The sequence below is a fragment of the Salvelinus fontinalis genome, chromosome 15, assembly GCF_029448725.1.
Source record: "Salvelinus fontinalis isolate EN_2023a chromosome 15, ASM2944872v1, whole genome shotgun sequence".
Classification (NCBI taxonomy): Eukaryota; Metazoa; Chordata; class Actinopteri; order Salmoniformes; family Salmonidae; genus Salvelinus; species Salvelinus fontinalis.
Genome location: NC_074679.1, coordinates 35,075,715 through 35,099,766, shown reverse-complemented (window position 1 = coordinate 35,099,766; position 24,052 = coordinate 35,075,715). Strand labels below are relative to the sequence as shown.

The window sequence follows — 24,052 nt, the reverse complement described above, 5'->3', positions numbered from 1 at the left end:
CCTGTGCAGGTGTTGTTACACGTGGTCTGCCACTGTGAGTACGATCAGCTGTCCGTCCTGTCTCCCTGTAGCGCTGTCTTAGGCGTCTCACAGTACGGACATTGCAATTTATTGCCCTGGCCACATCTGCAGTCCTCATGCCTCCTTGCAGCATGCCTAAGGCACATTCACGCAGATGAACAGGGACCCTGGGCATTTTTCTTTTGGTGTTTTTCAGAGTCAGTATTAGGCCTCTTTAGTGTCCGAAGTTTCCATAACTGACCTTTAATTGCCTACCGTCTGTAAGCTGTTAGGGTCTTAACGACCGTTCCACAGGTTCATGTTCATTAATTGTTTATGGTTCATTGAACAAGCATGGGAAACAGTGTTTAAACCTATTACAATGAAGATCTGTGAAGTTATTTGGATTTTTACGAATTATCTTTGAAAGACAGGGTCCTGAAAAAGGGATGTTTCTTTTTTTGCTGAGTTGAGTCTACTGTATAGCATCTGTATCTGCCATCGCCACTGTATAGCATCTGTATCTGCCATCGCCACTGTATAGCATCTGTATCTGCCATCGCCACTGTATAGCATCTGTATCTGCCATCGCCACTGTATAGCATCTGTGTCTACTATCGCTACTGTATAGCATCTGTATCTGCCATCGCCACTGTATAGCATCTGTATCTGCCATCGCTACTGTGTAGCATCTGTATCTGCCATCGCTACTGTATAGCATCTGTATCTGCCATCGCCACTGTATAGCATCTGTATCTGCCATCGCTACTGTATAGCATCTGTATCTGCCATCGCCACTGTATAGCATCTGTATCTGCCATCGCTACTGTATAGCATCTGTATCTGCCATCGCCACTGTATAGCATCTGTATCTGCCATCGCCACTGTATAGCATCTGTATCTGCCATCGCTACTGTATAGCATCTGTATCTGCCATCGCCACTGTATAGCATCTGTATCTGCCATCGCCACTGTATAGCATCTGTGTCTACTATCGCCACTGTATAGCATCTGTGTCTACTATCGCCACTGTATAGCATCTGTATCTGCCATCGCCACTGTGTAGCATCTGTGTCTGCAATCACCACTGTGTAGTATCTGCTATCGCCACTGTATAGTATCTGTATCTGCCATCGCCACTGTATAGCATCTGTGTCTACTATCGCCACTGAATAGCATCTGTGTCTACTATCGCCACTGTATAGCATCTGTGTCTGCAATCACCACTGTGTAGTATCTGCTATCGCCACTGTATAGCATCTGTATCTGCCATCGCTACTGTATAGCATCTGTATCTGCAATCACCACTGTGTAGTATCTGCTATCGCCACTGTATAGCATCTGTATCTGCCATCGCCACTGTATAGCATCTGTATCTGCTATCGCCACTATACAGTACCAGTCAAAAGTTTGGACACACCTACTCATTCAAGGGTTTTTCTTTATTTTTACTATTTTATACATTGTAGAATAATTGTGAAGACATCAAAAATAACACACATGGAATCATGTAGTAACCAAAAAAGTGTTCAATACATCAAAATATATTTTGGATTCTTCAAAGTAGTCACCCTTTGCCTTGATGACAGTTTTGCACACTCTTGGCATTCTCTCAACCAGCTTCATGAGGAATGTTTTTCCAACGGTCTTGAAGGAGTTCCCACATATATGCTGAGTACTTTTCCTTCACTCTGCGGTCCAACTCATCCCAAACCATCTCAATTGGGTTGAGGTCAGGTGATTTTGGAGGCCAGGTCATCTGATTCAGCACTCCATCACTCTCCTTCTTGGTCAAATGGCCCTTACACAGCCTGGAGGTGTGTTGGGTCATTGTCCTGTTGAAGAACAAATGATAGTCCCACTAAGCGCAAACCAGATGGTATGGTGTATTGCTGCAGGATGCTGTGGTAGCCATGCTGGTTAAGTGTGCCTTGAATTTTAAATAAATCAGACAAAGGCAAAGCACCATCACACCACCTCCTTGCTTCACGGTGGGAACCACACATGTGGAGATCATCCATTCACCTACTCTGCGTCTCACAAAGACACGGCGGTTGGAACCGGATATCTCAAATTAGGACTCATCAGACCAAAGGATAGATTTCCACCGGTCTAATGCCCATTGCCATTTCTTGGACCAAGCAAGTCTCTTCTTATTATTGGTGTCCTTTAGTAGTGGTTTATTTGCAGAATTTCAACCATGAAGGCCTGATTCACGCAGTCTCATCTGAACAGTTGATGTTGAGATTTGTCTGTTACTTTGAGGCATTTATTTGGAATGCAATTTCTGAGGTTTGTAACTCTAATTGTAGCTCCCTCCAGTAACCACGAGCACAAGCGTTCCTTGATTTTAACTGGCGGCTTTATTCTGTAGTTTTAGTCAGAATGATCACCTTCCGTTGTCACGAACCGGCTCGAAGCCCGTAACAAAAAAGGAGACAACGTGGAGATAAGGAATAAATAAAAAAATGTATTAAATAAGGTAACCTATATACAAATAAACAATAGTGTGTCTGCGTGGAGTGAATGTGGAAGAGGTCTATTTATCCTGGGACACACCCGGGCCCAGGTGTTTCCCATGTCGCTGACGACCGTCCCGGCTCCGCCCACCGGCATCCTAATAAGGAAACAAGAGCAAAGAGCGAGAATAGTGCAGACAGAGTGGGAGGGTCGTCACACCGTGAGAACTATAAAGTAAATGAAAATACAGTTAAGCACACTCGTACAACTTTCTTGTCTTACGAGTGACTTATTAGCTTGGAATAACTCTGAAGTGCTCACATACATAAACAGTTTAGCCGGAGCTATAACAGTATCAGATTAAACACATGAATAAAGGAAAAATACCTAATTGGCTGCTTATTACAGAAGGGAGGAAATCAAAACGTAACACTTATTATTCCTGGCATGAATTCACGCTTCATCCTTACTTATTATCACGTTACCATCCTAACATACACACTTCAACCTTGACGAACTACACCCGAAGACATATAAACTTAGCTAACACAGCGCGGGATTGCCTTCACTCCAAAGGTGTGTTGCTACGATAATGATCCCCGTTACAACAGTTATTAGCCACCTAGTTCCGCTTGTCTTATCATTTCCCCCACATAGCGAACACGTAAACAATTCAAACGACGACAGACTTACAGGTTAATTGTCAGTTACACTAATGAACTTATCCTCTGCAGCAGAAGTAACTCTGGGTCTTCCTTTCCTGTGGAGGTTCCTCATGAGAGCCAGTTTCATCATAGCGCTTGATGGTTTTTGCGACTGCAATTGAAGAAACTTTCTTGAAATGTTCTGCATTGAGTGAACTTCATGTTTTAAAGTAATGATGGACTGTCATTTCTCTTTGCTTATTTGTGCTGTTCTTTCCATAATATGGACTTGGTCTTTTACAAAATAGGGCTTTCTTCTGTATACCACCCCTACCTTGTCACAACACAACTGATTGGCTCAAACGCATTAAGAACGGAAGAAATTACACCAATTAACTTTTAACAAGGCACACCTGTTAATTAAAATGCATTCCAGGTGACTACCTCATGAAGCTGGTTGAGAGAATGCCAAGCTTGTGCAAAGCTGTCAAGGCACAGGGTGGCTACTTTGAAGAATCTCAAACATAAATTATATATATATATTTTTTTTTATATACTTTTTTTTGGTTACACATGATTCCATGTGTGTTATTTCATAGTTTTGATGTCTTCACTATTGTTATACTATGTAGAAAATAGTAAAAATAAATGAATGAGTAGGTGTGTCCCAAATTTTTGACTGGTACTGTATATAATCTGTGGCCTCAGATTTCCAGAACATTCCTCCATACTTTAGAGACAGATCATGACCTTAAGATATTTTTTGTTGCCGCAGTAACCTGACCCGGGGAGTGGGCCGCTTCCGGGAGATCCTCCGAGCTGTAGAGACCAGGACCACACAGAACCTACGAATGGTGGGTACTAGTGTGTGCCTGTGTGCGTTGTTCCTGCGTGTGAGTGTGTGCTTGCCCGCACGTGCACCCATGTGCTGTAAAACTATATGTGTGTGTGTTCTGTTTCCCTTTGTAGACCATAGCGCGACAGCTAGCAGAGATCCTGCTGAGGGGGATGTGTGAGCAGAGCTACTGGAGTCCTCTGGAGGACCCGCCCAGCCAGTCCCCCCTGGATGACCCCCTACTACGCCAGGGAGCCCCCTACACCAAGGACTACGCACTCAGCCGCAGGCCACGTGTCTACTCCGGAGAGAAGTATGGACCAACCTCTGCCTGTCTACTGGCTCTCTCTCTATTCTCTCGCTCTGCCTGTCTTTTTCACTACTGTGTTGCATTAAAAAGTCCTGTCCAGACTTTAATTGATATTCTCATATCATAATACTAGCCTGTGTACAGACAACACAATCCATGTGCCAATTCCAATTTTATTTTTCAGATTTTATGCACCAAATAGAACATGTGTAGACCTTACCGTGAAATGCTTACTTACAAGCCCTTAACCAACAATGCACTTCAAGAAATAGATGTAAGAAAATATTTACTAAATAAACGAAAGTATATAAAATAAATGATAACACAATAAAATAACAATAACGAGACTATATACAGGGGGTACCGGTACTGAGTCAATGTGCAGGGGTACAGGTTAGTCGAGGTCATTTGTACATGTAGGTAGGGGTAAAGAGACTATGCAAAGATAACTAACAGCGAGTAGCAGCAGTGTAAAAACAAAGTGGGGGTGTCAATGTAAATAGTCCGGGTGGCCATTTGATTAATTGTTCAGCAGTCTTATGTCTTGGGGATAGAAGCTGTTAAGGAGCCCTTTGGACCTAGACGTGGCGCTCCGGTACCGCTTGCCGTGCAGTAGCAGAGAGAACAGTCTATGACTTGGGCGACTGGAGTCCTTGACAATTTTTTGGGCCTTCCTCTGACACCGCCTAGTATATAGGTCCTGGATGGCAGGATGCTTGGCCCCAGTGATGTACTGGGCCGTACGCATTACCCTATGTAGCGCCTTATGGTCGGATGCCGAGCTGGTGTCATACCAGGCGGTGATGCAACCGGTCAGGATGCTCTCGATGGTGCAGCTGTAGAACTTTTTGAGGATCTGGGCACCCATGACAAATATTTTCAGTCTCCTGAGGGGGAAAAGGTGTTGTCGTGCCCGCTTCACGACTGTCTTGGTGTGTTTGGACCATGATAGTTTGTTGGTGATGTGGAAACCAAGGAACTTGAAACTCTCGACCCGCTCCACTGCAGCCCTGTCGATGTTAATGGGGGCGTGTTCGGCCCTCCTTTTCCTGTAGTCCACAATCAGCTCCTTTGTCTTGCTCACATTGAGGGAGAGGTTGTTGTCCTGGCAACTCACTGCCAGGGCTCTGACCTCTCTATAGGCTGTCTCGTTGTTGTAGGTGATCAGGCCTACCACTGTTGTGTCGTCAGCAAATTTAATGATGGTGTTGGAGTCATGCCTGGCCACGCAGTCGTGGGTGTACAGGAGGGGACTGAGCACGCACCCCTGAGGGGCCCAGTGTTAAGGATCAGCGTGGCAGATGTGTTGTTGCCTAGCCATACCACCTGGGGTCAGCCCATCAAGAAGTCCTGGATCCAGTTGCAGAGGGAGGTGTTTAGTCCCAGGGTCCTAAGCTTAGTGATGAGCTTTGTGGGCACTATGGTGTTACTATGGTGTTGAACACTATGGTGTTGAATGTTGAGCTGTAGTCAATTAACAGCATTCTCATATAGGTGTTCCTCTTGTCCATGTGGGAAAGGGCAGTGTGGAGTGCAATAGATTTGCATCATCTGTGGATCTGTTGTGGCGGTATGCGAATTGGAGTGGGTCTAGGGTTTCTGGGATGATGGTGTTGATGTGAGCCATGACCAGCCTTTCAAAGCACTTAATGGTTACAGACGTGAGTGCTACGGGGCGGTAGTCATTTAGCCAGGTTACCTTTGCTTTCTTGGGCACAGGGAATATGATGGTCTGCTTGAAACCTGTCGGTATTACTGACTCGGTTAGGAAGAGGTTGTGTGTATCTGCATTGGCAAAATGTGACACTTCTAGGCAGTTTACCTACAATCGGTTGCTAACTATCTCTCCCTCTCTTTCTATTGCCCTCTTTCCTCTTTTTCTCTCTCTCTGTTCATCCCCCTCACTGTCTTTGTCTCCTCTCTCTTTGTCTCTCTCTGTCTCTCTCACTATCTTTGCTTCCTCCCACCTGCTCTCTTTCCCTCCCCTCAGTCTGTTTTGTCCACAGGAAAACACAGAAGAGGCTCTGCTCCTGTTGCTGATCAGTGAATCTATGGTAAGACTATACACAAACACATACACACACACATCTTTTATCCCGCTATCCTGGCAGGTTGATTAATCTTTCAGATCACGCACCTTTTCAACAATAAAAACCGAAATCCCTTTGTTCAAATGTTAATGCATTCAAAGTTAATTTATTTTTTCTCCGTCACCAACTGTTTCATTCAGTAGAGTTTCCCCATCACACTCCCAAAGCAAGGCAAAGCATTGCATTGAAGTCCATGTTTGGAGGGCCTACTTTAAAAAAATCTTTCTTTCCTTTGGTCCATTAGTTAATTGGGTGTTAGATTTCCATGCTGTTAGTTTTTCCCTTCTAATGGGTGCTTTTAAAATCAGGGGCCCCAATCATCCTGTTTTCTGCCCAGTCAAACACAACACTCGTCTTTCTACTCTCCTCCTCACCACACACACACCACGTGTTTTACTATCCTTGTGGGGACCTAAAATTGATTTCCATTCAAAATCCTATTTTCCCTAAACCTCAACATGACCCTAACTTCTAACCCTAACCCCTAAGCTTAAAATAGCGTTTGTCCTCGTCAGATAATTTTCCTTGTATACTATCCTTGTGGGGATTTCTGGTACCCATGAGTTAAGTAATACCACACACACGTACACAAGCTCCTCTTTCTATTCTTCTCTGTCACTGTGTGTGTGTGTGTGAAATGATGATGTGTGTGTTCTCCCTGCAGGCCAACAGAGATGCGGTGCTGAGCAGGATTCCAGAGCACAACAGCGACCGCATCATCAGCCTGCAGAGTGCCTCTGTGGTCTACGACCTACTGACCATCGCCCTGGGCCGACGGGGACAGTACGAGATGCTCTCTGAGGTTAGGACACACACACACACACACACTGGACATATATATATATATATATATATATATATGTGTGTATATATATATGTGTGTGTGTGTGTGTTGAAGTTGGAAGTTTACATACACTTAGGTTGAAGTCATTAACTCGTTTTTTAACCTCTCCACAAATTTCTTGTTAACAAACTATAGTTTTGGCAAGTCGGTTAGGACATCTACTTTGTGCATGACACAAGTAATTTTTCCAACAATTGTTTACAGACAGATTATTTCACTTATAATTCACTGAATAACAATTCCAGTGGGTCAGAAGTTTACATACACTAAGTTGACTGTGCCATTAAACAGGTTGGAAAATTCCAGAAAATGATGTCATGGCTTTAGAAGCTTCTGATAGGCTAATGGACATAATTTGAGTCAATTGGAGGTGCACCTGTGGATGTATTTCAAGGCCTACCTTCAAACTCAGTGCCACTTTGCTTGACATCATGGGAAAATCAAAAGAAATCAGCCAAGACCTCAAAAATAAAAATGTAGACCTCCACAAGTCTGGTTCATCCTTGGGAGCAATTTCCAAACGCCTGAAGATACCACGTTCATCTGTACAAACAATAGTACGCAAGTATGAACACCATGGGACCACACAGACTTCATACCGCTCAGGAAGGAGACGCATTCTGTCTCCTAGAGATGAACGTACTTTTGTGCGAAAAGTGCAAATCAATCCCAGAACAACAGCAAAGGACCTTGTGAAGATGCTGGAGGAAACAGGTACAAAAGTATCTATATCCACAGGAAAACGAGTCCTATATCGACATAACCTGAAAGGCCGCTCAACAAGGAAGAAGCCACTGCTCCAAAACCGCCATAAAAAAGCCAGACTACGGTTTGCAGCTGCACATCGGGACGAAGATCGTACTTTTTGGAGAAATGTCCTCTGGTCTGATGAAACAAAAATGGAACTGTTTGGCCATAATGACCATCGTTTTGTTTGGAGAAAAAAGGGGGAGGCTTGCAAGCCGAAGAACAACATCCCAACTGTGAAGCACGGGGGTGGCAGCATCATGTTGTGGGGGTGCTTTGCTGCAGGAGGGACAGGTGCACTTCACAAAATAGATGCCATCATGAGGAGGAAAATTATGTGGATATATTGAAGCAAAATCTCAAGACATCAGTCAGGAAGTTGAAGCTTGGTTGCAAATAGGTCTTCCAAATGGACAATGACCCAAGCGTACTTCCAAAGTTGTGGCAAAATGGCTTAAGGACCACAAAGTCAAGGTATTGTAGTGGCCATCACAAAGCCATGACCTCAATCTTATAGAAAATTTGTGGGCATAACTGAAAAAGCGTGTGTGAGGAAGGAGGCCTACAAACCTGACTCAGTTACACCAGCTCTGTCAGGAGGAATGGGCCAAAATTCACCCAACTTATTGTGGGAAGCTTGTGGAAGGCTATCCAAAATGTTTGACCCAAGTTAAACAATTTAAAGGCAATGCTACCAAATACTAATTGAGTGGATGTACACTTCTGACCCACTGGGAATGTGATGAAAGAAATAAAAGCTGAAATAAATAATTCTCTCTACTATTATTCTGACATTTCACATTCTTAAAATAAAGTGGTGATCCTAACTGACCCAAGACAGGAAATTATTACGAGGATTAAATGTCAGGAATTGTGTGAAAAAGTGAGTTTAATTGTATTTGGCTAAGGTAAGGTGTATGCAAACTGTACACACACACACACACACACACACACACACACACACACACACACACACACACACACACACACACACACACACACACACACACACACACAGTGCATTCGGAAAGTATTCAGATCCCTTGACTTTTTCCACATTTTGTTAGGTTACAGCCTTATTATAAAATGGGTTAAATAAATGTTTTCCCTTATCAATCTACATACAATATCCCATAATAACAAAGCGAAAACAGGTTTTTAAAAATGTATTACAAATTAAAAACAGAAATACCTTATTTACAAGTTTTCAGACCCTTTGCTATGAGTCTCAACTGTTTCCATTGATCATCCTTGATTGGAGTCCACCTGTGGTAAATTCAATGGATTGGACATTATTTGGAAAGGCACACACCTATATAAGGTCCCACAGTTGACAGTGCATGTCAGAGCAAAAACCAAGCCATGAGGTCGAAGGAATTGTCCCTAGCGCTCCGAGACAGGATTGTGTCGATGCACAGATCTGGGGGAAGGGTACCCCAAAATTTCTGCAGCAGTAAAGGTCCCCAAGAACACGGTGGCCTCCATCATTCTTAAATAGAAATAGTTTGGAGCCAGCAATACTCTTTCTAGAGCTGGCCGCCCGGCCAAAACGAAGCAATCGGGGTAGAAGGGCCCTGGTCAGGAAGGTGACTGCGTTGTCTTGTTTCGATCACGTGGACTAGGATATGTTCCGGGTAGCCTCAGAGAATAACATTGACGTGGAAACCGTGGATAGTTGCCAGCATTCGCACAAAACTGAAAGCGCAAACCACAGCACCCCCCTGGTATATGGTTGAAAACAAACAGTGTGTTATTCCCTCCGTAAGGCAATCCTACAGGCAAAACGTCAGTACAGAGACAAAGTCAAGTCACAATTCAATGGCTCAGACATGAGACGTATGTGGCAAGGTCTACAGACGATCACCGCTTACAAAGGGAAAACCAGCCGTGTTGCAGACACCGACATCTTGCTCCCAGACAAGCTAAACACCTTCTTCGCGCGTTTTGAGGATAACATAGTGCCACCGACACGGCCCGCTCCCAAGGACTGTGGGCTCTCGTTCTCCGTGGCCGACGTGAGTAAGTAATTTAAGCGTGTTAACCCTCGCAAGGCTGCCGGCCCAGACGACATCCCTAGTTGCGTCCTCAGAGCGTGCACAGACCAGCTGGCTGGAGTGTTTACGGACATATTCAATCTCTCCCTATCCCAGTCGGCTGTCTCCACTTGCGTCAAGATGGCCACCATTGTTCCTGTACCCAAGAAAGCAAACATAACTGAACTAAATTACTTTCGCCCCGTAGCACTCACTTCTGTCATCATGAAGTGCTTTGAGTGGCAAGTTAAGGATCATATTACCTCTACCTTACCTGACACCCTAGACCACAGGTGTCAAACTCATTCCACGGGGGGCCGAGTGTCTGCGGGTTTTCGCTCCTCCCTTGTACTTGATTGATGAATTAACATCACTAATTAGTTAGGAACTCCCCACACCTGGTTGTCTAGGGCTTTATTGAAAGGAAAAACAAAAAACCTGCAGACACTAGGCCCTCCGTGCAATGAGTTTGACACCCCTGCCCTAGACCCACTTCAGTTTGCTTACCGCCCCAACAGATCCACAAACGATGCAATCGCCATCGCACTGCACACTCTCCTATCCCATCTGGACAAGAGGAATACCTATGTCAGAATGCTGTTCATTGACTATAGCTCAGCCTTCAACACCATAGTACCCTCCAAGCTCATCATTAAGCTTGGGCCTTGGGTCTGAATCCCACCCTGTGCAACTGGGTCCTGGACTTCCTGACGGGCCGCTCTCAGGGGGTGAAGGTAGGAAACAACATCCCCACTTCACTGATCCACAACACAGGGGCCCACACAAGGGTGCGTGCTCAGCCCCCTCCTGTACTCCCTGTTAACCCATGACATGCGTGGCCACGCTCGCCTCCAACTCAATCATCAAGTTTGCATACGACACAACAGTTTAAATGTATTTGCCTAAGGTGTATGTAAACTTCTGACTTCAACTGTATATTCTAGGCGGTGTCAGAGGAAGGCCCAACAAATTGTCAGACTCCAGTCACCCAAGTCAGACTGTTCTATCTGCTTACCGCGCGGCAAGCAGTCCTGGAGCACCAAGTCTAGGACCAAAACGCTCCTTAACAGCTTCTACCCCCCCAAGCCATAAGACTGCTGAACAATTCATCAAATGGCCACCTGGACTATTTACATTGACACCTCCCCTCTCTGTTTTTACACTGCTGCTACTCACTGTTTATTATCTATGCATATTCACTTTACAAATTACCTCGACTAACCTGTATCCCCGCACATTGACTCTGTATATAGCTTCTTTATTTGTTCCTTTTTGATCTCTTTTTTTCACTTTAGTTTATTTTGTAAATATTTTCTTCACTATTTCTTGAACTGCGTTGTTGGTTAAGGGCTTGTAAGTAAGCATTTCATGGTAAGGTCTACTACACCTGTTGTATTCGGCGCATGTGACATAACATTTGATTTGATGTGTGCCTTGAATTTGAAATAAATCACAGACAATGTCACCAGCAAAGCACCCCCACACCAACATACCACCTCCTCCTTGCTTCACGGTGGGAACCACACATGTAGAGATCATCTGTTCACCTACTCTGCATCTCACAAAGACACAGTGGTTGGAACCAAAACTCTCTCATTTGAACTCATCAGACCAAAGGACAGATTTCCACCGGTCTAATGTCTATTGCTCGTGTTTCTTCGCCCAAGCAAGTCTTCTCTTCTTATTGCTGTCCTTTAGTAGTGGTTTCTCTGCAGCAATTCGACCATGAAGACCTGATTCATGCAGTCTCCTCTGAACAGTTGATGTTGGGATGTGTCTGTTACTTGAACTCGGTGAAGCATTTTTTGGGGCTGCAATTTCTGAGGCTGGTAACTCTAATGAACTTATCCTCTGCAGCAGAGGTAACTCTGGGTCTTCCTTTCCTGTGGCGGTCCTCATGAGAGCCAGTTTCATCATAGAGCTTGATGGTTTTTGCGACTGCACTTAAGAAACTTTCAAAGTTCTTGAAATGTTCTGCATGGAATGACGATCATGTTTTAAAGTAATGATGGACTGCCGTTTCTCTTTGCTTATTTGAGCAGTTCTTTCCATAAAATGGACTAGGTCTTTTACCAAATAGGGCTATCTTCTGCATACCACCCCTACCTTGTCACAACACAACTGATTGGCTTAAATTCCACAAATTAACTTTTTAACCAGGCACACCTGTTAATTGAAATGCGTTCCAGGTGACTACCTCGTGAAGCTGGTTGAGAGAATGCCAAGAGTGTGCAAAGCTGTCATCAAGGCAAAGGGTGGATACTTTGAAGAATCTCTTTTTTTGGTTACTCCATGAATGAGTAGGTTTGTCCAAACTTTTGACTGGTTGTGTGTGTGTGTGTGTGTGTGTGCACACTTATCCTACACATACACACACACCTATCCCCTAACCACCCCATCAGTAACCGTGGGAACACTCGAAAGGGCCCACTGGGACCAATCACGGCCTATCGTTGCCCTGGACACCTTAGCTGCCACTCTTCATTTACCGTGTCTCTGGAACCGGGAGCCGTCCTTCGGTCCGGTCGATGGCTGAATGGATCTAATCTCATTGATTTGGAGGCCCTCTGAAGTCAATCCCTCCATCCCCCAGCGCTGCTCTCTCTCTCTCTTACTGAACAAGAGATAAAGCACAAAGTCTCACTAACTGCAGAGACTCCAAGACACTGCTACTGTTACTGCAGTCATCAGAAACACTAATCCAAAACACTTTTTTTTTTTTTTAAACCTGTCTTTCTCCTTGAGAGAGAGAATTGTGTTGATCAAGGTTGTGATAGCAGAGACAGCCAATGGTCTGGCTTGTGAATACAACAAGCAGCCTGGGGGAGTATTTTGTGCCAACACTCTGTAAAGTATGGTCTTGAATTATCAACATTGTGTTGTTTGTGTTAGCCCTGTGTCTTAAAATGCTGCCCTTAGTCATCTGCCTGTACTGAAACACACTTGGAGCATTATACAGGCCTGTCTCCTTCCTTTCTTGTCTTCCTCTGGCTTTCTTAAGTGTGTGTGTGTTACACTGCCTTTTAATCTGCCTTTGATTGTTCTGCCTGGGCCACCCTGCCACCCTGTTCAATTAAAATGTCCCCAGTAAGCTCTTTGTGTGTGATTAGTCCTAATACCCCCACAGCCTGCCTAGAAACCCTTTCAGATCAGCTCCTTGCAATGCTGCAGACACGGCCTCCTGCTGCCGCAATCTCCTGCTGCCGCAACCTCCTGCAGTCACAACCTACTACTGCCACAATCTACTGTGGCCACAGCCTGCCGTACTCCAACCACAACATACTGCACACACACTCTGGGTTGATCTAAATATGTCTCCCTGCCTGGTACTTCGCCTTGTTCCTTGAGGTGATTTATTATTTATTTTTTCATATACAGTACCAGTCAAAGGTTTGGACACACCTACTCATTCAAGGGTTTTTCTTTATTTTTACTATTTTCTACATGAAGACATTAAAACTAAGGCTCCAAAGGCTGTTCAAATAAAGCCTTTCATGGGTTTGACTTTAACACTCTCAAAATGTATTTACTTTCTTGAGTAGCATTGTAATGCCTGAGGAATGTTGAATTCAGATATTTCTCAATTTTAATTGACATGTAAATGTGATATCAAGTGAGTGTTATTGATCTTTGTCTTGCGTCTGCAGTGTCTTGAGAGGGCCATGAAGTTTGCCTTTGAGGAGTTCCATCTCTGGTACCAGCTGGCCCTTTCACTGATGGCTGCTGGGAAGGTAAGTCTGACATCACTGCTGTGACATCATGCTTATTTCATTTATGTACAGCATTACTCTGTCCTTGACCGTGTGTGTTTGTGTGTGTGTGTGTGTGTGTAGTCGGCCCGAGCGGTAAAGGTACTGAAGGAGTGTATCCGTCTGAAGCCCGACGACCCAACCATTCCCCTGCTAGCCGTCAAGCTGTGCATCGGAGCACTCCATTGGGTGAGAGACAACAAGCCCAGCAACGGCCCTCGCATATCTCTCATAGAAATCATGACATTATTTTTCCCATGTGATTAACTTTCTCCATTATAGGACTCTAATAGTCTCTCTCTCGTTCTGTCTAGCTGGAGGAAGGAGAGTGTTTTGCTAAGATGGTGGTGGACATGGGGGAGAAGGCCTCAGAGTTCCGAGCTAAAGGTTACCTAGCCATCGGCCTGGTGTATAGCCTCAAGGCTACAGACGGTGAGGGACCGCTCCCACTTTCAGCCACTGACATCGTACAGTATTCCACCTAGGGCCAGGGCTCTGTCTCAATTGCTTAAAAACATGTCCTTTCCTCGTCTCCTCCCTTTCGTTTGAACTGCTTGGACGGGTAAAAGCAATGGTGGAAAATCAGTAGGATTGCTTTCATCTGCTCAGTTCTTTTAGATCAGAGTGAGGTAAGGAGGGGAAGGATTGTTAATGTGACATGACCATAACACATTAATGTCCACAGTTATCAGTCACACCTCACCCAGACACACTAACAGCCACTGACTATCTCTGGTGTATGACAGTCCTACATTGCCCTCCTCTCACTCCCACATTCAGCTTATCTCCACTGTAACATACGGCGTACACAAGCTGAATATTTATGACTTAACGAACTCTAATGTAAGCACCCTTCCCTTCCTCCTGAACCTAATCACTCTCTCCCTTTTTGTTTCTCATTCTCTTGCCTTCTCTCAATCTCCTTCCTCTCCTCCCGTCTGTTCTTCACTCCATTTCCCTCGCTCTGTCTCTCCATTTCACTCGCTCTTAAATTCTCACTCAATTGATGTGGCTCTCCCATCTGCTGCCATCTCTGTTCTCTGCTCTGTTTACTCCTTTCTCTCCTGCTGTTTGTCCACTTTCTCTTCATTTTTTTCTCTCATTTCCTCTCCATCTCCCACACCCCTCATCCCCTTCCTGTCTCTCCCTCTCTCTCTCCCTCTTTCTGCCTACAGCGTCCCTACGGGGGATGCAGGAGGAGTATCAAAGGAAGGCCCTGGGTGCATTCCAGAGGTGAGTCCCCGTACCGCTCAGTTTTTAAAGAATTCAGCAATATGGATATCCCTGTCTCCCCTGTCCCTGTCTCCCTGCCCCTGCTGTCTCTCTAATGGTGGTGTCGTCTGACACCACTCTCCTTGTCCCCTGTACCCCATCCCATCCCCGTGTCTCCTCTTTCCTGTCTCTGTCCCTGCCTCTGCTCCCCTCTGTGGCTTCTCGGCCCTGGCTCCCATAATGGAGGTTGAATCTTCCTCAGTCTCACACCCCTCTCCTGACACATTAACTAGGCACTGGTGTAAAAGAGCCAGTTTAAGCACAGAGATCATTTGGAGAGAACCATGTAAGCCCACCTCAAGTGGTTTGGGGCAGGCCAAGACAGGACAGGGCTTGGGGAGGCTGGTTCAGTAGGGGATTGGATGGATGGATACCTCACTCTAGGTTAGTCCCCTGGTGGTTCCAGTGTAATAGGACCTGATACTGTAGGATAGTGGTTAAAAAAAGTCCCGGTGAGTGCATTCATTTCCCTGATTTATGAAACTGCAAGCAATCAGCATTCTCAGCAGCCATGCAAGTGTATATATATATTTTTATAATGCCATAGTGGATCAGTGGTGCCTGCTGATAGTATTTGAAGGACACTATGTACCTACTCACTCACTACTCCTCATCTCTGTTTCAGAGCCCAGAGCTTGTCCCCCACAGACCACCTGGCTGCCTTCTACCTGGCCCTGCAGCTGGCTGTGTCACGGCAGGTAAGGCCACACACACACTGTGGCTCAGAGTCAGGATGGGACTAATGAGCTTCGCTGCGTGTCGGAGCTGGTTTAGCAACACTGATACTCCCTGTAGATAGATGTGTGTGTGTCCGCTCAGTGCCTCAACCCCCTACGAGGTTAAGGTGCTCATCTTTCACACGGGTCAATCTAAGGTCAATGTAATCTTGCTCTTTCTCTCCCTCTTCTGTCTCATTCGGTTTCTCTCTCCATGTATTTTGTCTCTTTCTCAACGCTATACTCTCCTCTCTATACCCCCCCCCCCCCCCCCCCCGTGGATCTTTCTCCTTTTTCTTTGTCTTCTCTCTGTCCTTCCTCTGTAATCTCTCCTCGATCCTCCCAGCAGAGAGTGGGAGATAGATGAAATCTAACCACTGATACAGAGACCAGGACTGTTTCCATGGTGACAAAGACCCAAATAAAGTGTTGGTTTGAGACACGGGGAGTCTGGAAATAATGTGACATTAAAATTGATTTAAAAACCATGAGACGGAAATGTCAAGGGTGCATTTCTGACGGGAGCAGGTCTGGAGAGGGGAGTGGAGAGGAGAGGATAGAGAGGGATTGTGAATTGTAATTACATTCAGTGATAGACAACCATTGTACTGTATTATTATAAAACCCCCAGGTGCCTCTAATACCAAATGTAGTCTCTGATTAGATTCCATCTGTTGGCCAGTATTGATTCACACACACACACACACACACACACACACACACACACACACACACACACACACACACACACACACACACACACACACAGCTAACATATACCATTGATTTTCGAAAGTGGAAGACAAATGTAAAGGACCTTATATTAGTCATTACCGGGTAGATGGAAGCAGGTGTTAACGAGTAAGCTGTTTTTGAGCATGTATCTACTCCATCAGAAGTGTGATTGGCCCGAGCTGTGAGAGCATAGATATAACCGTGTTATGTCTGTAATTGGTTTTCACAAGATGGGCATGGGGGGCGGGGGTGTGTATATAAAACCTCCTGAGCAAGTATATGAGATGTTTGCCCTAAATTAGGTTAGGGCAGTGGTTCACAACTCCTGTCCTCCAGTACCCCCAATAGTACACATTTTCATTGTTGCCCTGGAAAAGCACACCTCTATTTAACTTGTCAACTAATCATCAGGTCCTCAAAGAGTTGAATCAGGTATTTGTCCCGGGACTGCTGTTTGGGGTACTGGAGGACTGGAGATGGGAACCATTGGGTTAGGGGTTAGTGATTAGAATGACATTTGTGGTAGAGGTCGACTGATTTATGACTATTCAACGCCGATACCGATACCGATTATTGGAGGCCCAAAAAAAGCCGATACTGATTAATCCGTTTTTTAAAATGTATTTGTAATAATGACAATTACAACAATACTGAATGAACACTTATTTTAACTTAATATAATACATCAATAAAATAAATTTAGCCTCAAATAAATAATGAAACATGTTCAATTTGGTTTAAATAATGCAAAAACAAAGTGTTGGAGAAGAAAGTAAAAGTGCAATATGTGCCATGTAAGAAAGCTAACGTTTAAGTTCCTTGCTCAGAACATGAGAACATATGAAAGCTGGTGGTTCCTTTTAACATGAGTCTTCAATATTCCCAGGAAAGAAGTTTTAGGTTGTAGTTATTATAGGAATTATAGGACTATTTCTCTCTATACGATTTGTATTTCATATACCTTTGACTATTGGATGTTCTTATAGGCACTTTAGTATTGCCAGTGTAACAGTATAGCTTCCATCCCTCTCCTCGCCCCTACCTGGGCTCAAACCAGGAACACATCAACAACAGCCACACTCGAAGCAGCGTTACCCATGCAGAGCAAGGGGAACAACTACTCCAAGTCTCAGAGCAAGTGACGTCACCGATTGAAACGCTATTAGCGTGCACCCCACTAACTAGCTAGCCATTTCACATCGGTTACACCAGCCTAATCTCGGGAGTTGATAGGCTTGAAGTCATAAACAGCGCAATGTTTGAAGCATTGCGAAGAGCTGCTGGCAAAACGCACGAAAGTGCTGTTTGAATGAATGCTTACGAGCCTGCTGGTGCCTACCATCGCTCAGTCAGACTGCTCTATCAAATCATAGACTTAATTATAACATAACACACAGAAATACGACCCATAGGTCATTAAAATGGTCGAATCTGGAAACTATCGTTTCGAAAACAAAACGTTTATTCTTTCAGTGAAATACGGAACCGTTTCCGTATTTTATCTAACGGATGGCATACCTAAGTCTAAATATTGCTGTTACATTGTACAACCTTCAATGTTATGTCATAATTATGTACAATTCTGGCAAATTAATTACGGTCTTTGTTAGGAATAAATGGACTTCACACAGTTCGCAAAGAGCCAGGCGGCCCAAACTACTGCATATACCCTGACTGCTTGCATGGAACGCAAGAGAAGTGACAATTTCCCTAGTTATAAGAAATTAATGTTAGCCTGCAATATTAACTAAATATGCAGGTTTAAAATATATACTTGTGAATTGATTTTAAAGAAAGGCATTGATGTTTATGGTTAGGTACATTGGTGCAACGACAGTGCTTTTTTTCGCAAATGCGCTTGTTAAATCATCACCCGTTTGGCAAAGTAGGCTGTGATTAAATGAGAAATTAACAGGCACCGCATCGATTATATGCAACGCAGGACATGCTAGATAAACTAGTAAATCAACCATGTGTAGTTAACTAGTGATTATGTTAAGATTGATTGTTTTTTATAAGATAAGTTTAATGCTAGCTAGCAACTTACCTTGGCTTCTTGCTGCCCTCGTGTAACAGGTAGTCAGCCTGCCACGCAGGCTCCTCGTGGAGTGCAATGTAAGGCAGGTGGTTAGAGCGTTGGACTAGTAACCGGAAGGTTGCAAAAACGAATCCCCGAGCTGACAAGGTAAAAATCTGTCGTTCTGCCCCTGAACAAGGCAGTTATCCCACTGTTCCTAGGCCGTCATTGAAAATAAGAATGTGTTAACTGACTTGCCTAGTTAAATAAAGATGTAAAAAATAAAACGTCAAATCGGTGTAAAAATACCGATTTGTTATGAAAACTTGAAATCGGCCCTAATTAATCGGCCATTCCGATTAATCGGGCGACCTCTAAGTTGTGGTCAGAAAGTGCTTTCTACTGTAACTTTAGCCAGATAAAGATTTCAGATGTAGTAGGGGTGAAGTTTAGGGTACCTATATACTTGTGTCCTCTCCAGCATGGCCAGATAGCAGCACCTCTGGCTGTGGATGACTGGTGGTGTATGTGATCTGTGTGCTGTAGATCCCGGAGGCTCTGGGGTACGTGCGTCAGGCTCTGCAGCTGCAGGGAGACGACGTGCACTCTCTCCACCTGCTGGCCCTGCTGCTGTCGGCCCAGAAACACTACCACGACGCTCTCAACATCATCGAGATGGCGCTCAGCGAGTACCCAGAAAGCTTCATGTGAGTCTGGAATCTTTCTCCACATCGGACTCTCATACTCACTCTAAACTCCTCATACTCACGCAGGCCATCACAGAGGCCTTAGTCTATAGCGTTGGTGCTGGCATGTGAACAAACACACTAACCAAAGGATCAGTCAGCGTGCCACTCTGCTCAGTGTGTTATTAACATTGTCCTGGGCATCAGGGAGATCAGCACCTGGCATCCTTAATTAGACCAGTGTGATGACTGGGGATGGGGGGGGGGGGGGTTCTACCAGGACGGGCAGAGGGAGTGGGCAGTGGGTACGGCATGCCAGCCATCCACACACACACACAGACCCGCACACAGACCCGCTTGGTTATTTTGGCAGCAGAGAGAGACAGCAATTTCCAATTAATTGTATTTTCAGAGCTGTGTGTTAGTTACTGATAGAAATCAGAGTGGTAGCTATACAGATGATTTCTTCGTTGCTTTTTCCTTTGCCTTCTCTCCATCTCCTCTGTCTGATGGTTAATTTGTGCACAAACCCTGCCCCTCTCACACTCCTGACTCTACGGAACTCTGAGATCCCAATTTTTTTCTCTCTCTTTTCCCTGCTCTGTTTGTTTCCGGTGTTTGAATTTCACAATATCTAATAGATTTAGTCTGCTGTACCCTCAGGGCACCACAGTATTGGCTTCTGTGCCTCAGTATCTCTGCCTCAGCCACTTACATAACATTAAAAAGAACACGCTTTTTCATTTTCCAATTTTGTATTCTTTTTTTGCCCTGTTTTTACACAAGCTTGATTGAGCTTCGGCTTTCCCTGGGGGAGAGTGAAGTGTGTGTGTGTGTGTGTGTGCGCGCCTGTGAGTGCGTGTAAAAACATGACACTGAGGGTGAGTTCTGTGAATATTTACTGTGCCTTGTGTTACAGCCTGAATTTAAAATGGATTAAATTGACATTTTGTGTCACCGGCCTACACACAATACCTCATAATGTCAAATTGGAATTATGTTTTTAGAATTGTTTTAACTAATTAATTAAAAATGAAAAGTTGAAATGTCTTGACTCTTTAACCCCTTTGTTATGGCAAGCCTTGTTATACTTAACTTCTCTGCGCTACGGATCCCTTTAGCGGGAGCATTTTCCTACACAACCGCTGAATTGCAGGGCGCAAAATATTACAAAAAATATTTATAATCATGCAATCACAAGTGAAATATACCAAAACACAGCTTAGCTTGTTGTTAATCCACCTATCGTGTCAGATTTAGAAAATATGCTTTACAGCGAAAGAAATCCAAGCTTTTGTGAGTGTATCAATCAATGCTAGAACACTTAGCCCCAAATTATCATGGTCACGAAAGTCAGAAAAGCAATCAAATTAATCGCTTACCTTTGATAACGTGACTACTTTTGAAAAATCTCGCTCATTTTTCAAAATAAAAGCCTGAAACTATGTCTAAAGCCTGGTCACAGCCTGAGGAAGCCATTGGAAAAGGAATCTGGTTGATACCCCTTTAAATGGAAGAAAGACGGGCAAGGAAACACAGATGTTTTAAATCACTCCCGGGTTAGATTTGCAGAATCAGTTTTGTTATACTCAAAGACAATATTTTGACAGTTTTGGAAACTTTGGAGTGTTTTCTATCCTAATCTGTAAATTATATGCATATTCTACGATCTGGACCTGAGAAATAGTCCGTTTACCTTGGGAACGTTATTTTAAAAATAAAAATAAATCTGACCACTAGCGTCGAGGTTATTAGCAAGTCACATAATAAGTTACACGGACTCACTCTGTGTGCAATATTAGTGTTTAACATGATATTTGAATGACTACCTCGTCTCTGTACCCCATACATACAATTAATTACCTGTTAAGGTTCCTCAGTCGAGCAGTGAATTTCAAACACAGATTCAATCACAAAGACCAGGGAGGTTTTCCAATGCCTCGCAAATAAGGGCACCTGAATAAACTGACATTGAATATCCCTTTGAGCATGGTGAAGTTATTAATGACACTTTGGATGGTGTATCAATACACCCAGTCACTATAAAGATGTAGGCATCCTTCATAACTCAGTTGCCAAAGAGGAAGAAAACCGCTCAAGGATTTTCCATGAGGCCAATGGTGACTTTAAAACAGAGTTTAATGGCTGTGATAGGAGAAAAGTGAGGATGGATCAACAACATTGTAGTTACTCCACAATACTAACAGAAATTATAGAAGGAAACATGTACAGAATAAAAAATATTCTAAAACATGCATCCTGTTTGTCAGGCAATATAGTAAAACTGCAAAACATTTGGCAAAGAAATTAAGTTTATGTCCTGAATACAAAGTGTTATGTTTCAGGCAAATCCAAGAGTACCTCTCTTCATATTTTCAAGCATAGTGGTGGCTGCACCATGTTATGGGTATGCTTGTGTAACGGATGTGAAATGGCTAGCTAGTTAGCGGGTGCGCGCTAGTAGCATTTCAATCAGTTACGTCACTTGCTCTGAGACTAAAGTAGTGTTGCCCCTTGCTCTGCAAGGGCCGCGGCTTTTGTGGAGCGATGGGTAACGACTGTGCTTCGTGGGCGACCGTTGTTGATGTGTGCAGAAGGTCCCTGGTTCGCGCCCGTGTCGGGGCGAGGGGACGGTTTAAAGTTATACTGTTACATTGGTGCCGTGACCCGGATCACTGGTTGCTGCGGAAAAAAGGAGGAGGTTGAAAGGGGGGTGAGTGTAACGGATGTGAAATGGCTAGCTAGTTAGCGGGTGCGCGCTAGTAGCATTTCAATCAGTTACGTCACTTGCTCTGAGACTTAAGTAGTGTTGCCCCTTGCTCTGCAAGGGCCGCGGCTTTTGTGGAGCGATGGGTAACGACTGTGCTTCGTGGGCGACCGTTGTTGATGTGTGCAGAGGGTCCCTGGTTCGCGCCCGTGTCGGGGCGAGGGGACGGTTTAAAGTTATACTGTTACATTGGTGCCGTGACCCGGATCACTGGTTGCTGCGGAAAAGGAGGAGGTTGAAAGGGGGGTGAGTGTAACGGATGTGAAATGGCTAGCTAGTTAGCGGGTACGCGCTAGTAGCATTTCAATCAGTTACGTCACTTGCTCTGAGACTTTAAGTAGGGTTGCCCCTTGCTCTACAAGGGCCGCGGCCTTTGTGGAGCGATGGGTAGCGCTGCTTCGTGGGCAACCGTTGTTGATGTGTGCAGAGGGTCCCTGGTTCGCGCCCGTGTCGGGGCGAGGGGACGGTTTAAAGTTATACTGTTACATTGGTGCCGTGACCCGGATCACTGGTTGCTGCGGAAAAAAGGAGGAGGTTGAAAGGGGGGTGAGTGTAACGGATGTGAAATGGCTAGCTAGTTAGCGGGTGCGCGCTAGTAGCATTTCAATCAGTTACGTCACTTGCTCTGAGACTTAAGTAGTGTTGCCCCTTGCTCTGCAAGGGCCGCGGCTTTTGTGGAGCGATGGGTAACGACTGTGCTTCGTGGGCGACCGTTGTTGATGTGTGCAGAGGGTCCCTGGTTCGCGCCCGTGTCGGGGCGAGGGGACGGTTTAAAGTTATACTGTTACATTGGTGCCGTGACCCGGATCACTGGTTGCTGCGGAAAAGGAGGAGGTTGAAAGGGGGGTGAGTGTAACGGATGTGAAATGGCTAGCTAGTTAGCGGGTACGCGCTAGTAGCATTTCAATCAGTTACGTCACTTGCTCTGAGCCTTTAAGTAGGGTTGCCCCTTGCTCTGCAAGGGCCGCGGCCTTTGTGGAGCGATGGGTAGCGCTGCTTCGTGGGCAACCGTTGTTGATGTGTGCAGAGGGTCCCTGGTTCGCGCCCGTGTCGGGGCGAGGGGACGGTTTAAAGTTATACTGTTACATTGATGCTGTTGACCCGGATCACTGGTTGCTGCGGAAAAAAGGAGGAGGTTGAAAGGGGGGTGAGTGTAACGGATGTGAAATGGCTAGCTAGTTAGCGGGTGCGCGCTAGTAGCATTTCAATCAGTTACGTCACTTGCTCTGAGACTTAAGTAGTGTTGCCCCTTGCTCTGCAAGGGCCGCGGCTTTTGTGGAGCGATGGGTAACGACTGTGCTTCGTGGGCGACCGTTGTTGATGTGTGCAGAGGGTCCCTGGTTCGCGCCCGTGTCGGGGCGAGGGGACGGTTTAAAGTTATACTGTTACACTTGTCATCGGCTTGTCATCAAGTACTAGGGAGTTTTTTGGGGGATAAAAAGCAACGGAATAGAACTAAGTCCAGGCAAAATCTTAGATGAAAACCTGGTTCAGTCTGCTTTCCAACAGACACTGGGAGACAAATTCACCTTTCAGCAGGTCAATAACCTAAAACACAAGGCCAAATATACACTGGAGTAGCTTACCAAAATGACGTTGAATGTTCCTGAGCAGCGTAGTTACAGTTTTGACTTAAATCGTCTTCAAAATCTATGACAAGACTTGTAAATGGCTGTCGACAATGATAAACAACCAACTTGACAGCGCTTGATTAATTTTAAAAAGAATAATGTGCAAATATTGTACAATCCAGGTGGGGAAAGCTCTTCGAGACTTACCGAGAAAGACACAGCTGTAATCACTGCCGAAGATGATTCTAACATGTACTAACTCAGGGGTATGAATACTTACAGTTGAAGCCGGAAGTTTACAATTAACCTACATTTCATCTCAGTTTTTCACAATTCCTGACATTTAGTCCTAGTAAAAATTCCCTGTCTTGGGTCAGTTAGGATCACCACTTTATTTTAAGAATATGAAACGTCAGTATAATAGTATAGAGAATGATTTATTTCAGCTTTTATTTCATCACATTCCCAGTGGGTCAGAAGTTTACATACACTCAATTAGTATTTGGTAGCATTACCTTTAAATTGTTTAACTTGGGTCAAACGTTTCGGGTAGCCTTCCACAAGCTTCCCATAATA

General features: G+C 44.7%; 1 protein-coding gene across 3 annotated transcripts in view; it reads left to right on the top strand.

Moving 5' to 3' along the window:
* ttc7b (tetratricopeptide repeat domain 7B) overlaps positions 1-24,052 on the top strand; it is a 69,928-nt gene that overhangs the window by 22,993 nt on the left and 22,883 nt on the right. For all 3 annotated transcript variants that reach the window (XM_055863552.1, XM_055863551.1, XM_055863550.1), the window contains exons 6-15: positions 3,880-3,958; positions 4,074-4,252; positions 6,240-6,303; positions 7,004-7,141; positions 13,611-13,694; positions 13,797-13,901; positions 14,027-14,144; positions 14,888-14,945; positions 15,610-15,682; positions 18,999-19,159. In XM_055863552.1, coding sequence (XP_055719527.1) covers positions 3,880-3,958; positions 4,074-4,252; positions 6,240-6,303; positions 7,004-7,141; positions 13,611-13,694; positions 13,797-13,901; positions 14,027-14,144; positions 14,888-14,945; positions 15,610-15,682; positions 18,999-19,159 — 1,059 coding nt within the window. The remainder of the gene's footprint in view (positions 1-3,879; positions 3,959-4,073; positions 4,253-6,239; positions 6,304-7,003; positions 7,142-13,610; positions 13,695-13,796; positions 13,902-14,026; positions 14,145-14,887; positions 14,946-15,609; positions 15,683-18,998; positions 19,160-24,052) is intronic.